This window comes from Geotrypetes seraphini, chromosome 3 (genome assembly GCF_902459505.1).
Source record: "Geotrypetes seraphini chromosome 3, aGeoSer1.1, whole genome shotgun sequence".
In the NCBI taxonomy this organism is placed as follows: Eukaryota; Metazoa; Chordata; class Amphibia; order Gymnophiona; family Dermophiidae; genus Geotrypetes; species Geotrypetes seraphini.
The window spans coordinates 345,268,898-345,282,949 of NC_047086.1; the positions used below are offsets into that span (position 1 = coordinate 345,268,898).

At 39.7% G+C, this 14,052-nt stretch overlaps 1 protein-coding gene across 2 annotated transcripts in view; it reads left to right on the forward strand.

Annotated features, from left to right (window-relative positions):
• Positions 1 to 14,052, forward strand: part of CDC42BPA (CDC42 binding protein kinase alpha) — a 488,866-nt gene that overhangs the window by 323,230 nt on the left and 151,584 nt on the right. For both annotated transcript variants that reach the window (XM_033938547.1, XM_033938546.1), the window contains exons 19-20: positions 286 to 434; positions 13,577 to 13,668. In XM_033938547.1, coding sequence (XP_033794438.1) covers positions 286 to 434; positions 13,577 to 13,668 — 241 coding nt within the window. The remainder of the gene's footprint in view (positions 1 to 285; positions 435 to 13,576; positions 13,669 to 14,052) is intronic.

Consider the following 14,052-nt stretch of genomic DNA (forward strand, 5'->3'; position numbering starts at 1 on the left):
AGGGTGGAGGTATAGTCAGACATTCATGAAGTATTCTGAGGTTAGAGCAGCAGACTGAGAAGCAGGGAAGCCAGGGTTCAAATCTCAAGATATTCCTTGTGACCCTGGGCAAGTCTCTTCAAAGTCCATTGTTTCATATATAAACATAGATTATTATTCCTCTGGAGACAAGGAAATGCCTACTATATCTGAATGTGAGCTACTGTGGAAAAGGCATGAGATAAATCCAAAATAATAGTAATATGAATGGGCTGTATGAGAGTGGTGTCTTGCTTTCTTTTCTAGGACATGCCGTGGAAGATGCGACGTTTTGCAAAGCTGGACATGTCAGCCAGGCTGGAATTACAATCAGCTCTTGATGCAGAAATTCGAGCCAAACAAGCCATCCAGGAAGAACTGAATAGAGTAAAGGCAGCCAGCATCTCTACAGAATGGTATGTCCAAGTCATATACAAACAGAATGATACACCACCTAATCTTTGTGTCAGGATGAGAGTGTAAGCAGATATTGCATTGCATGTGTACCGTATAGTGCAAGTAACCTGACACAAGGAGTAGAGAGACAGCTTTTGGATGGTAGAGTTAGCAAAGGGAAGAGACTAGGGGTTGACATAATCTCAGTTTATAATTAAGAACACGGTAACATAATAGATAACTGCAGACAAAGGTAAAAGTGGCTTATCTAGACTGATTTATAAGGTGGTTAAGGCTGCGACTAACACTCAGGGCAGATTACCAACATATCATCTTCAAACCAAAAGCTCTTTTTACTGCTGTTTTGAGCTAAAGATCTCAATATCTGTTTTTTTTTTCCTATTATCATTTAAAAGATCCTCTGTGTATATCCCACTCCTTTTTGAGTTCCTTTACTACTGTTTGTTTCACTACCTCTGGGAGGGCACTGAAAGCACCTGCCACCCATCCCTAAAAACAAAAGGAATTGACCCCAAAATATCCACAAAGAAGAAAATCCAGAGAAAACCAAAAAAAACTCTGTGGAGTGACGATGTTCTTAAATGGACTTTATTTGAAAGTATCAAAGTTCCAAAGGTACGCTAAAATCATCCACATAAAATAATTTCATCCACATAAAAGTAAATCATCCACATAAGAGCCTTAAAGGACCTAGTCCACTAGGGATACAGGACCCAACACAGTCCGCGTTTCGACAAAAAGTCTTCTTCAGGGGTCCCTGGGGGTCCTATAAAGGTGTGTACGTGGGAAACAATTGTGTGGTGAACCGGAAGTGAGACACTGCTTGCATTTGCAATGGAAAGCAAATGCAAGCAGTGTCTCACTTCCGGTTCACCACACAATTGTTTCCCACGTACACACCTTTATAGGACCCCCAGGGACCCCTGAAGAAGACTTTTTGTTGAAACGCGGACCGTGTTGGGTCCTGTATCCCTAGCGGACTAGGTCCTTTAAGGCTCTTATGTGGATGATTTACTTTTATGTGGATGAAATTATTTTATGTGGATGATTTTAGCGTACCTTTGGAACTTTGATACTTTCAAATAAAGTCCATTTAGGAACATCGTCACTCCACAGAGTTTTTTTGGTTTACCCATCCATAAAAAAAATATTTTCTGACATTGCTCTTGAGTCTGCCTCATTGCAGCTTCATGTCATGTCAGCAGCTTGCTTTCTTTTGGGAGGGGTTCATTTGTACATTAAAACCTTTCAAATATTCAAAAGTCTTCATTAAATTTGTGTTCCTACTCTAGGGATATATATTTAGGTCCTCATCTTGTATGTCTTTTATATTTTTTTCCAGTGATGGCATCATTTTGGTTGTTTTCCTCTGGATTACTTCTAGCCCCTCTATATCGTTACTAAAATATAGCCTCTGAAACAACATAGTATATTAAATGAAGCCTGTGACCTATATAGAAGTGCTATCACTTTCTTTCTGCTGGCTTTGCCTCTTTATTCATAGCAGGGGAACATAATGAATCCCAAAAAATCCCAACTCTGTTAAATATCTCCTAATATTGCCACACTCTTCTTGCACTCAATGGTAATTTTAGAAGATAACTTTGATGACCAGACAGACCACTCTTTTAGGCAGCTCTATCTTTGTCCATTAACATAGCCGGCCAGCTGCTGAACATTGGCCTAGCCAAAGATAGACTGGAAATTCAATGCCAGTTGCCAGATATGGTGCCAACGTTGAATTTCCGGTATTGCCACGGACCATGGGAGATCACTGTCTTTGCCAGCACCCCTGTGGGAATTTGGAAAACTATGAAGGGCTAGAGAGATGTCACTTCCACGGGAGTGGCAGAGGAAGGAGAGTTATGCCGGACTTGCTATGGGGTGGGGTGGGGTGGGGAGGGGTAGATAGAAGAGAGGGTTCAACTGCGTGTGGTCCTTAGTACATTATGGCTCTGTTTTTTTGATGGACTCGCTCAATGTTAGCTATGCCCTTGAGGTTATACATTGCTTCTTCCAACACTGAAGTAAGGCTTACCAGCCTGTAGTCACTCATCATGCCTTTTCTGTAAACACTTTTGTAAAGAGATATTCCAGTGCAAAAGTAACACGAGCCTTGACCAGTGAATCATCCATCTTTTCCAGCAAAATTTGCAGAAGGAATCATTCACAACTTTTCAGTTCTGCCTCCTTGTGTCAGTGGGCAGTGCCCCATCTCCTTGGGTTTTCCTTCCGCAAACAAAGTGAAGCATCTTTTCTTCTGCTCTGCAATTGGTTTATTATTTTCTTGTTTTGAATCTGAAGTTCAACGCTTCATAGTGCTCCAGAGGTTCCCAAGATTTCAGGGACAGATCTGCCTGGGAGAAGATAGTCTATGGTTCAGAGGACTGTAGCTGGGGAGGCAAACTTTCTCAGGGCATCTATCCAGCCGGCTTGCACTAACATTTAGAACAGCTTGGGGTGCATTCCCCTGGAAGCTTGACTTTCACCTGATTTTATCAGGTGCTAGAGCGCAGACCGAGTGGCCTTGCATTGGTCCAGAGGGCTGTAGCGGGCGTCATTTTCATCCCCCTTCTGAAGACGCATCATAAGCTAGTGGGATTGAGGGTTTCAGGCTTTCAGAGCCTGTCTAAAAGGCAGCCTGAAGAGCCAAGCAGTTGAATTATCAATTTCTGAGAGGCATCTGGAACTGACACATTCCCTGGAGTACTTGGAAATTGGAACAATAAGTAAGGTGATTAATTTTGCAGATGACACTATAGGGAATGCCCTTGACTACTTAACAGAGTTGGCCATCCTACTCTAGGGTGCCTTTAAACAGATATTCCACTAGAAATCTTTTCCACTTAAAATTTCTAGCATGCAGCAATATAAAGTCTACTAAGCAAATGACCTTATCCGTCCAATATCAATTAGCAAAATGCTGGAACCAACTACTGCTTACATTACGATCTTGTGACCACTAGCTCAGGTTTAGAAAACTTTTTTTTTAATTTGTGCACGGGTGGAGGGGAGGAGGCAGAAAACGTAAATTGCAATTTTTACTCATTTAGGACCCCTATTTGCAATCGCTATCCCCCAGAGCCCATAGTTTACTTTTGAACATCTTAGATTATTAGATATGCCCGTCCTGTCCAGGGCCTGGATGATGGGTAAGTGTGAGACCCCCCCAGCATTGGAAGGGAGAGGGGCTCTGGGTGGAGGAAGGGTGGTAGGGGTTTGGGGAATTCACATGTTTGCATTATACTTTAATGTTTACCTACATCACAACATTGTGGGGTGGGGGGAATGCTTGTGCTTGTAATTATGTACACACATTGATGGCTTGGCTCTTGTCAACTGAGAAGGACTTTACCCATATGTCTAGAATGCACTTGCTGCAGTCCCATATTGGTTTACTTTTGGTATCTAAAGACCTTTATTCTAGCATTATGCAGGTGGAAATAGGGCTGTATGAGATATCTGACCATCTAATCTAATCTAAATCTTGGATTTATATACTGTGTCATCTCCCTAAAAGGAGCTCGACTCGGTTCACATAAAAAGCAATAATCGAAGTGAAAGTAGTAAGATTAGAGAAAAAATAACTTATTAATGAAGATCCTCATCCAACATCTTGGAAGATAACTAAATTTCCTTAGAACAATTTTCTAAGAACTATTGAAATAAGTATTTTCATAGATTTATGGAAAATCTGGAAGGAGAGAAGAGTTCTAACATGAGAGTGAATCCCATTCCAAATCATTGTAAAAGAATTTGAGAAAGATCGAGTAATATTGCCAATAGATTTTATTCCTTTTAAAGAAATAAAAGACAGTTTACATTTCTGAGAGTTTCTTGAATCAGAAAATATCTAATTATTCAAAGATAGAGGAATCAAGGACGTAAATAGCCCATATATGGTTTTCAAAACCATAGAAGTGCATTTAAACTGTACTCTAAGGGAGAGAGAGGAGGCACTTTTGCCTGTTGGAAGAAGTTACCTGGCGGCTTTGTTAGCTGTTCCCGAGCCTCGTGCTCACAACAGAGGGAGGAGCGAACCGGAGATAAAAACTTGCCGCTGCCTGTGGCATTGGAGAGAGAGGAGGCACTTTTGCCTGGTGGAAGGAGTTACTGGTGGCTTTGTCAGCTGTTCCTGAGCCCCGTGCTGACAACAGTGGGAGGGGTGAACTGTAGATAAAAACTTCCACAGGGCGCAGCCAAAGGGGCATGCCCCTTATGAGCCCCTTTGGAGTTCCGGTGGATCCCTGGTGGAGTAGAGAACACAGTTTGAGACTTAATTTTTATGTGATCCTATTGTGAACATGGGGAAGTGTAAGGTAAAGCCTAAATTGTTACCATCTAGTATTCCGACTCACCCAGGCCCTATTGAAAGACATCTGGTATTAGCTCCTAAGCCTATCTCTCCCTCTCCTATTACAGGTATCAGGGGCTTCATTAAGTTCTGGAGAAAGAATTCCACAGGTCCATCCGTCTCTTGTTCCTCTCCAGGGGAGACTTGTCCAAATGGTAGTCTTTCCATTGGAGAGAACATAGCTTTAGACCAGGGGTCTCAAAGTCTCTCCTTGAGGGCCGCAATCCAGTCGGGTTTTCAGGATTTCCCCAATGAATATGCATGAGATCTATGTGCATGCACTGCTTTCAATGCATATTCATTGGGGAAATCCTGAAAACCCGACTGGATTGCGGCTCTCAAGGAGGGACTTTGAGATCCCTGCTTTAGACCAAATGTTACAACAAACACAATTGAAATCCTCATTAGAAGTTAATAAAATTCAAACAGTTGAGTTTCCTAGTGGAAATTTGTCTAATGGTTAAGAGGTCTGAAGCTTTACTACAGGGTCCAGTACAAAAGCTTTGTGCTTTTTCAGATCAAGTAGTGTCCAAAATGAAAACTATGGATGAAAAAAATTAATCAGTTAGAAGAAGCAGTTAAAAAATCAGACTCTCAGAATGGATTGCTACAACAAACTCTGCAATTAAAGATAGTGTTTGGTTGTATAAGCAATGTGAAATTATGGAAAATCATGAGAGCTTCAAATCTGATAATATTGAATTTCCTAAATGCTCACTGCTCTCGCCAGAGATACTACTGAGAAAATATTTTAAAGAGGTTCTAGGATTGAGCAATGCTGAAACTATTGTGTTGAATAGATGTTTCTATCTCCCAAATAGAGAGTTAGTTAAACCAAGAGGGAGGAATTTCTGGTGTATCTGATCAGAAAAAGGATCCACTGGAAAATTTAACTCTATTCCTTGAAACAACTCGGGATGAAATTTCTGAACGAGCCACCCTCTTGGAAACTTTTGCATCGGAGAATTGTAAAAGTACTGTTTTGAAAAATTATTTCTTGAAAAAAGATTTCCTGTTTTGTAGGCAAAAATTACAAATGTTTCCAGATGTATGTAGAGCTACCCAATATAGGTGGAAACAATTTCTATAATATAAATCTCGAGTATTATAATAGGGAGCAACTTTTTTCCTAAAATTTCCTTCTAAATGTATGGTTACCTATTTACATACTTCATATGCTTTTTTTTTAACCTGACCAGTTGGAAAGATTCCTGATAGATAAAGAGACGATGTTCAAATAAAAACTTAAAGTAAGTTATTTACAAGCAGTATATATATTTTTTCCTTTGGTGGTTAAAGTGTTTAAGGATCATTCCTCTCTTTTCCTTGATGTTGGACTCATATTGCTTTAGGATACTGTATGTATTATAAGCTTATAGTTAATAAATAAATAAATAAACATGTACTCTAAGATAGGCAGGGAGCTAGTGAAGATTTCTCAAAAGACACATGATCAAATTTTCTCTTACCAAATATTAGCTTTGCTACCATATTTTGGATTTGTTGTAATTTTGGATTCCCCTTACTCAGGCCTACATAGATTGAATTATAGTAATCTCAATCTGTATACTTTGGAGGAAAGGCGGGAGAGGGGAGATATGATAGAGACATTTAAATACCTACATAATGTAAATGCATATGAGTCAAGTCTCATTTGAAAGGAGACTGCAATGAGAGGGCATAGGATGAAGTTAAGAGGTGATAGGCTCTGGAGTAGTCTAAGGAAATACTATTTTACAGAAAGGGTGGTAGATGCGTGGAACAGTCTCCCAGAAGAGGTGATGGAGACAGAGACTGTGTCTGAATTCAGGAGGGCCTGGGATAGACATGTGGGATCTCTCAGAGAAAGAAAGAGATAATGGTTACTGCGGATGGGCAGACTAGATGGGCCATTTGGCCTTTATGTGCCATCATGTTTCTATGTTAATTGTGCTAGGTTAATAGCTTGCACCAATACTGCAAAATGTTGCTAATGAAACATGTCTAATCTTCCTTAACATTCATAAGCTGAAAAAACATTTCTTTGAAAGGCGATTAACCTGACATTGAAATGATAAAGAGTGAGTATGGCTAGATTTGAAAGAACAGAATGGAGCTCATCATAGAGTTCAATGGGCATACCCCATGTGATTAGGTAAAGATCCTAAATTCTATGACTTTATGGTGAAATGTTGGAAAGATTATCATTGCTTTAATCAGAGACATGAGGAGGACCCTGTTTTGTATTGGGGAAAAGCAAAAGTAGTGCTTCAAGGAGAAATCATAGGATATGTTAGTCACACTAAGAACACAAGTCTGGGAGATCTTATGCTTATCTTGACAGCTTGTTGAGATAAGACATTATGGAACTCATCCCTCATTTGCCAAGGAAAGTTAGACATCTGTTTCACTGCAGGCAACTCTAAATGAAAATCTCCACCAAAGAACAACTAACACTTTGGTATATTATAAATATCAACTTTATGTTCATGGCTATAAGAATGGTAGACTACTAGCATGCCTGATTTCTCAAAAAGACAGTCACAGGAAAATATTGAATATGTGCCCAAGAGGGAAAGGAAGGGTTACGAAAGAAAAAGAGATTTTTGTGGTGTTTTACAGTTTTTATGCGTGTTTATATGTTCCCCTAACAGAGATGGGGTTACCTGGAAAATTATACTTAAGATAGGCTTATGACTGTACACTTTGAAATACTGAATGCACCTATTCAGGAAGGAGAAATAGAGTTAGCCATCACACAGATCTCTAATTTGAAAGTTCCAGGCCTGGATGGTTATTAGGCTGAATTTTACGGTTATGAAAACAGAAATAGTGCAGTCAGTTGCTAAAATGTTTAATGTGATGATTAATGCTGAAGCAATGCTGGAACACCTTAATGTGGCTCAGATCATAGTTCTTCTGAAACCAGGGCGAGACCCTACCATGCCGGAATCCTAACGGCCTATTTTTTTGCTCAACTTTGATGTTAAACTTTTAGCTAAAGTAATGGCAACTACAGTATTTGGCAAAATACTCACAAAAATTGTCCATGAATCCCATGTCAGATTTGTTCGGGGCTGCTCAGTTGCCAAAACTTAAGGAAAATTTTGACATCGCTAGAATATTACACTGAAGAAAGACTGCCTTTGTTGCTTCTAAGTTTTAACACTGAGAAGGCATTCAATAAAGTTTGTTGATATTATCTGTTTGCTACTCTGATGCACTATGGGTTTGCGGGACGATTTGTCTCGGTATTAGGGCACTATATGTGTCACCTAAGGCAGTTCTTTTGGTCAATGACTGTAGATCCTATTTGAGATCCATAGAGGAGCCAGACTGGGGTATCCCTTGTCACTATAGTTGTTTATTTTGTCTCTGGACCCCCTTATTTGAGTTAGGCATGCAAATCCAGATATTAAGGGAGTGCATATAGGGGACTAATGCTTCAATCTGACCGCCTTTGCAGATGACATTTTAGTTCACATCGCGGAGCCCCAGCGATCTCTAGAGGCTTTATTGGAGAATACCACAGAGTATAGTGACTTTGTGGGATTTCATAGGAATCTCAGTAAGTCAGAGGCTCTGCCTTCAGCCATAGAATTGAACAGATTGTAGGGTTCCTCTTTTCCACTATTGAAGGGCAACTAACTCTTTTCAGTATCTTTGTGTACAACTCAACGGCTTCCATGAACATGCTGTACTCTGTTAATGTTACTAAACTTTTACTGAATATGAAAACTCAATTGGAGAATTGCCAAGATTTGCCCCTGATACTCCTGGGTAGAATAGCCTTGATTAGAATGGTGGTATTCTCGTAGTGGTTGTATGTTGTGCAAATGGTTCCTTTAAAATTATTGAAGAAAGATCTCCAGTGCTTAGATCGGTTGCTATCTCATTTCTGTTGGAATTGGCATAAACCTAAACTTCGATAAACTATCTGGTGGGGGTTGGAATCAAGGAGGCTTAGGTCTCTCCAATTTTGATCTATATAACCCGGCCTGCTTGCTAAGACATTTAAAGGACTCGATGTTGGGGAACACCAATGCACACCAATATCATTAGAGTCTGCCTTTTATATCCCCCACTATTTGCGGACCTTACAGCATCTGCCGAGTGGTGCTCTTCTTTCGGGTTTGTGAAAGTGTTTTATTAAAACTCATATGAGATATGTGGGGAAATTTAATACAGAAATTGGGAGGAGACCCTAGGATCTCTAACCAATTATCCTTATGTGGGAACCCAGCTTTTCCACTGGGGATGGACAACCCTGTCTTCTCGGACTGGAAACAGAAAGGCCTTTATTTAGTGGAATATCTTATGATTGAAGAGGGTCATTTGAAACTTTAAGTTGTGATTAGAAACCAGCTGGTTAATTGTTGGGGGCGATACTTTAGCATACTGTATTGCCAAACATTACCTCTTAACACTCCCGAAGGAACAGCTATGCTGGCCCATAGGGAAATGCCTTTGAGAATTTTTTTGCAGGGGTGGAAGCTTTTAATAGCTCAGTGTCTGTATTGCATAATGCTCTATACCAGGGGTGTCAAAGTCCCTCCTCGAGGCCCGCAATCCAGTCGGGTTTTCAGGATTTCTCCAATGAATATGCATGAGATCTGTTTGCACGTACTGCTTTCATTGTATTCTAATAGATCTCATGCATATTCATTGGGGAAATCCTGAAAACCCGACTGGATTGCGGGCCTCGAGGAGGGACTTTGACACCCCTGCTCTATACCAATCAGAGTGCAGTAAGGATACCCAACAAATAAAATTAGGCTGGGAAGGGGAGCTTAACACTGTATTGGACAATGAGACATTTGTGAAACATTAAGGGATACCTAAACTAGTTACTGGAGTGGTACTACACTCACGGAAGATCAATTCCCACCAGAACTAGGTGATATTATAATCACCCCACTATTGAAAGATCTCAAAGGCCCAATAGACAACCCCTCCAACTATAGACCCATCGCCTCAATCCCATTATACATTAAACTAATAGAAGGTCTAGTTGCAAAATATCTCACCAACTACCTTGAAGACCTTAACATACTCCACCCCTTTCAATCAAGATTCAGAACCAACCATAGCACAGAGACACAGCCCGACAGCATCTTAGTAAAGGAAGAAGGATGTTGATAATCCAACTCGATCTCTCTGCTGCATTCGACCTAGTAGATCACACCATACTACTTCAGATACTAGATGCCATAGGGATCTCAGGCGGGTATACAACTGGTTCCAAGGATTCCTTAAAACAAGATCATTCAGAGTAAAATCAAACGATCTTAAATCAGACTCCTGTGGAGTACCACAAGGCTCACCATTGTCGCCCATGCTCTTCAACCTCTTCATATCTTCCCTCGGTGCCACTCTAGATACTCTAAATGTAACATCATTCAGCTACGCAGATGACAAAACCATACTCCTCCCCTTCGACACCCAAGACCCCACCTCAACAGGCAACCTGAAAACAACACTGGAAGCAGTGAAAAAATGGATGTTAGACCACAAACTAAAGCTAAACATGGACAAAACAAAATTTCTACTACTTGAAAAGGACAAAACCCCATCCATTACAGAATTAGAAATAAATGTCACCAAATACCCCATACAGTCTTCTTTAAAAATCCTTGGAGTATCAATAGATAGATGCTGCACAATGCAGGTCCAAATCAACAAAACTACTCAAAAAGCATTTTTCACCACGTGCAACCTACGGAAAATAAGAAAATTCTTCGACAAAGAGCAATACAGGATCATAGTCCAATCCCTGTCCTAGGACTATTGGACTTCTGCAATATCCTCTACCTACCATGCCCCACAAACTTGATAAAACAACTACAGACCATTCAAAATACAGCCCTCAGACTTTTCTACTGACTTGGAAAATTTGACCATATCACCAATGCCTACCTAGACTCACACTGGCTACCGATACGAGCTCGAATTCAATTTAAATTTTACTGTCTATTATTCAAAGCAATAAACGGAATTGCACCTACCTAACTACACAACCGCCTAAATCGAAACCTCCTAAATCGAAACCGCCTAAATCAAATACCAGACTAAGGAGAACCCAGACCCCATTCTCCTACCCACCACTCAAGGGTACTCAGCGCAAGAAGATATATGACGGCCTCCTAGCGACGCAAGCAGCGAAATTGGACCCATCTATTTCCAACCTGCTGCAGCAACAAGTAACTTTAAATCATTTTGAAAAGAACTCAAAACTCTGCTATTCAAAAAATCTATAGAGTTCTCTTAACACTCTTAATCTATAGAGTTCTCCTCCCCTTCCCTGCAAGCTCCCCATTGTCTTCCTACCACTCTTGTAATTTCTCCTCAGTAACTCAATCATGTAACCAGCCCCTAAACTGCAACTTCCCTAAATTCAATCCTCTTATTTCTATCTATCCTCAATTGTTCCTCAAAACCTCAAAAACTATGTAACTAACCCTAAATTGTAACTTCCTGGAAATGTCCAGCTATCTTCTAATGTAATCCGCTTAGAACTGCAAGGTACAGGCGGAATAGAAGTCACTAATGTAATGTAATGTACTGTGGGAGTGCTATGCTTGAGTGCTCTGTAGAACATACTATACCCAAGTGCAATTACACAAAATAGGAGGTATTGAATCCCCTCTGTCTTAAATGTGGTACAGAACCTAATACTCTCTCCCATTCTTTTTTTGGAAATGCTGGCATACTCAAAAGCTTTGGGCATCCATAGTGCAATATCTGCAAAAACTGTTGGGGTGTATGATTATGGGTACTGTAGAACAATTGGTACTGGATATTCCCAGAACTTTGCGGGAAGTGCCCAAGAGAGGGATTTTGTTGTGTTGTGAGGTGTGTCTCCTAGCTCGCAAATGCTTATTGCAGTCTTGGATTTCTTCAGACCCTCCATCCTTCTGGAAGTGGCGGAAACAGGTTCACACCCTAGTTATTTGGGAGGCAAGAGAGGTGGAGGGTCATACTAAAAGGCACAAATGATTCTTACTTACCTGGGATACTTATTTGGCTTCTTTAACTGCAAGAAGGTGTAGTTTACTCTTAAATACTTTTTTCATAATGAGATTTCTTTGAAGAAGCATACTGCTGAAATTCTTTTTGATAAGGGAGGGGGATAGATGCATCTCCTGGGGGCTATAAGAGTCCAGGCTCTTGGACAAGTTATGCCTTTGTGGCTTTCACTGAGATATTCCCCCCACTTCCCCTGACAAGAGTTTAAGAGCTGGGAATATGGGAGGGCATTGGGTGGGGTTAGGGAAGGAAGGTTATGTAACTAAAACGTTTAATGACTCTATGTTCATTACCATGGAAAACTGTTTGTTTCGCATGATACTATTCTCTGAATATTGTGTACATATCTTGGGACATGTACCTGTTAAATGTAATCAATAATAATTGTTTGCAATCTAAATTACACTTGTGGAATCTGTTTTCTTTCTTCTTTTGTTGTAATATTAGGCTTGTTTCTTTATCTGTTATGATTGCAATAATTTTGAAATTCAATAAATTAAAAAAAAAAAAGAGAGAACTGGATAAGTACAAGTCAGTTACAGAAAGAAGTTTTCTGTGTTAAAGTTCAACATAAACATGGTCTTTTCTTCTTCTTCTCAGGGCTTGGGTTTCACACACTTGCTCATAAGTTAAAGGCATGGGCCATCCATTAAGGGTAAACTTAAGTCGATTCTTCATTCCCTTTCACAAGTTCTCCTCTCCTTTGTACTAAACAAACATTAACAGAATTCTTAAATCAGCTTTTCTCCTGGTGATCCTTCTGCTTTATCTTATAGTGCCAAATTCATAAAATTGTGCAAATCTTTTCTTAACTTAACTTCACAAAGAATCCTCAATTGGTATTTATAGAGCCATCAGAAGCTGCACCCCAAATACACAAAGTATTGATTCCAGGGGCTATATTACCGCTAATGCTTCCTCATAGGCTCCTATACCAATTCATCATTGTATTTTGTATTTTATAGTCGCTAAATCTCTATTTTGTGTTTATAATTTATAAATATCAAATTATGATACTTGAATAAATAATATTGAAAATTTCATAGAACTTATCTTTTAAAGTCCCAGTTCAGAGTTAGCCGATACCAGGAACAATTAGCCGCCAACGCCAACATGCATGTTTCGTGCAATAATATTTCTTCAGGGCGTGGCAAAATTATTCTTAGTTGAACACTCTTTTAAACATAGCGGGCATCAACACTGATCCAACGTTGATGCCCGCCATGTTTAAAAGAGTGTTCAACTAAAAATAATTTTGCCACACCCTGAGGAAGTATTATTGCAGGAAACATGCATGTCGGCGTTAGCGGCTAACTCTGAACCGGGACTTTAAAAGATAAATTCTATGAAATTTTCAATATTATTTATTCAAGCATCATAATTTGATATTTATAAATTATAAACACAAAAATAGAGATTTAGTGACTATAAAATACAAAATACAATGATGAATTGGTATAGGAACCTATGAGGAAGCATTAGTATTGGCAATATAGCCCCTTGAATCAATACTTTGTGTATTTGGGGTGCAGCTTCTGATGGCTCTATAAATACCAATTGAGGATTCTTTGGGAAGTTAAGAAAAGATTTGCACAATTTGATGAATTTGATGCTAATTGCAAATCTAAAAAGAACTTTCAGCTGGTTTAATTGATTTATCTTATAGTGCAACATGACTAGCTCAGTTTTAACCAAAGCAATTATCAGTGGGTAAAACTGTGCAGACAGGAGGCAGTTTGGTATTAGCATGACACCATCTAATGTACTTGTACTCTTCTACAGCAAACTACAGGAATCTGATAAGAAGAAGTTAGAGTTGTTGGCAGAAATTGAAAAGCTGAAAAAGGAGAAGGAAGAGCTGAAGTCTCAAAAGGGTATGATATCTGACAGTGGTAATGTATATTATCTGTGGTTTTAATATGTGCTTTCCTTGCATGCATAGAAAAAGTCGTTGCTAGTGCTTCTTTTGCATGTCTGCAGTCTTCCAAGGTACCTAGTAATTGCTGACTGTTTCATATCGCCATGGTTTGCATTCCTTGTCTCATATTCCATTTCTCTTTCATGTTGTACCCTGATAGGGCATGATGCTGCAACAAAGCTTTAGAGAGGCACCCACATCATGGCAAGATATGTTACCCACCTTTCCCACAGCAAGTCCCCAAGCTTTAAAATTGCCAAAGTGATCACAGCTATCAGAGGATGCACATGTTACATGGATTGCTGCTTTTCTATAGGAAGGTGAAACTTGATTATAGAGC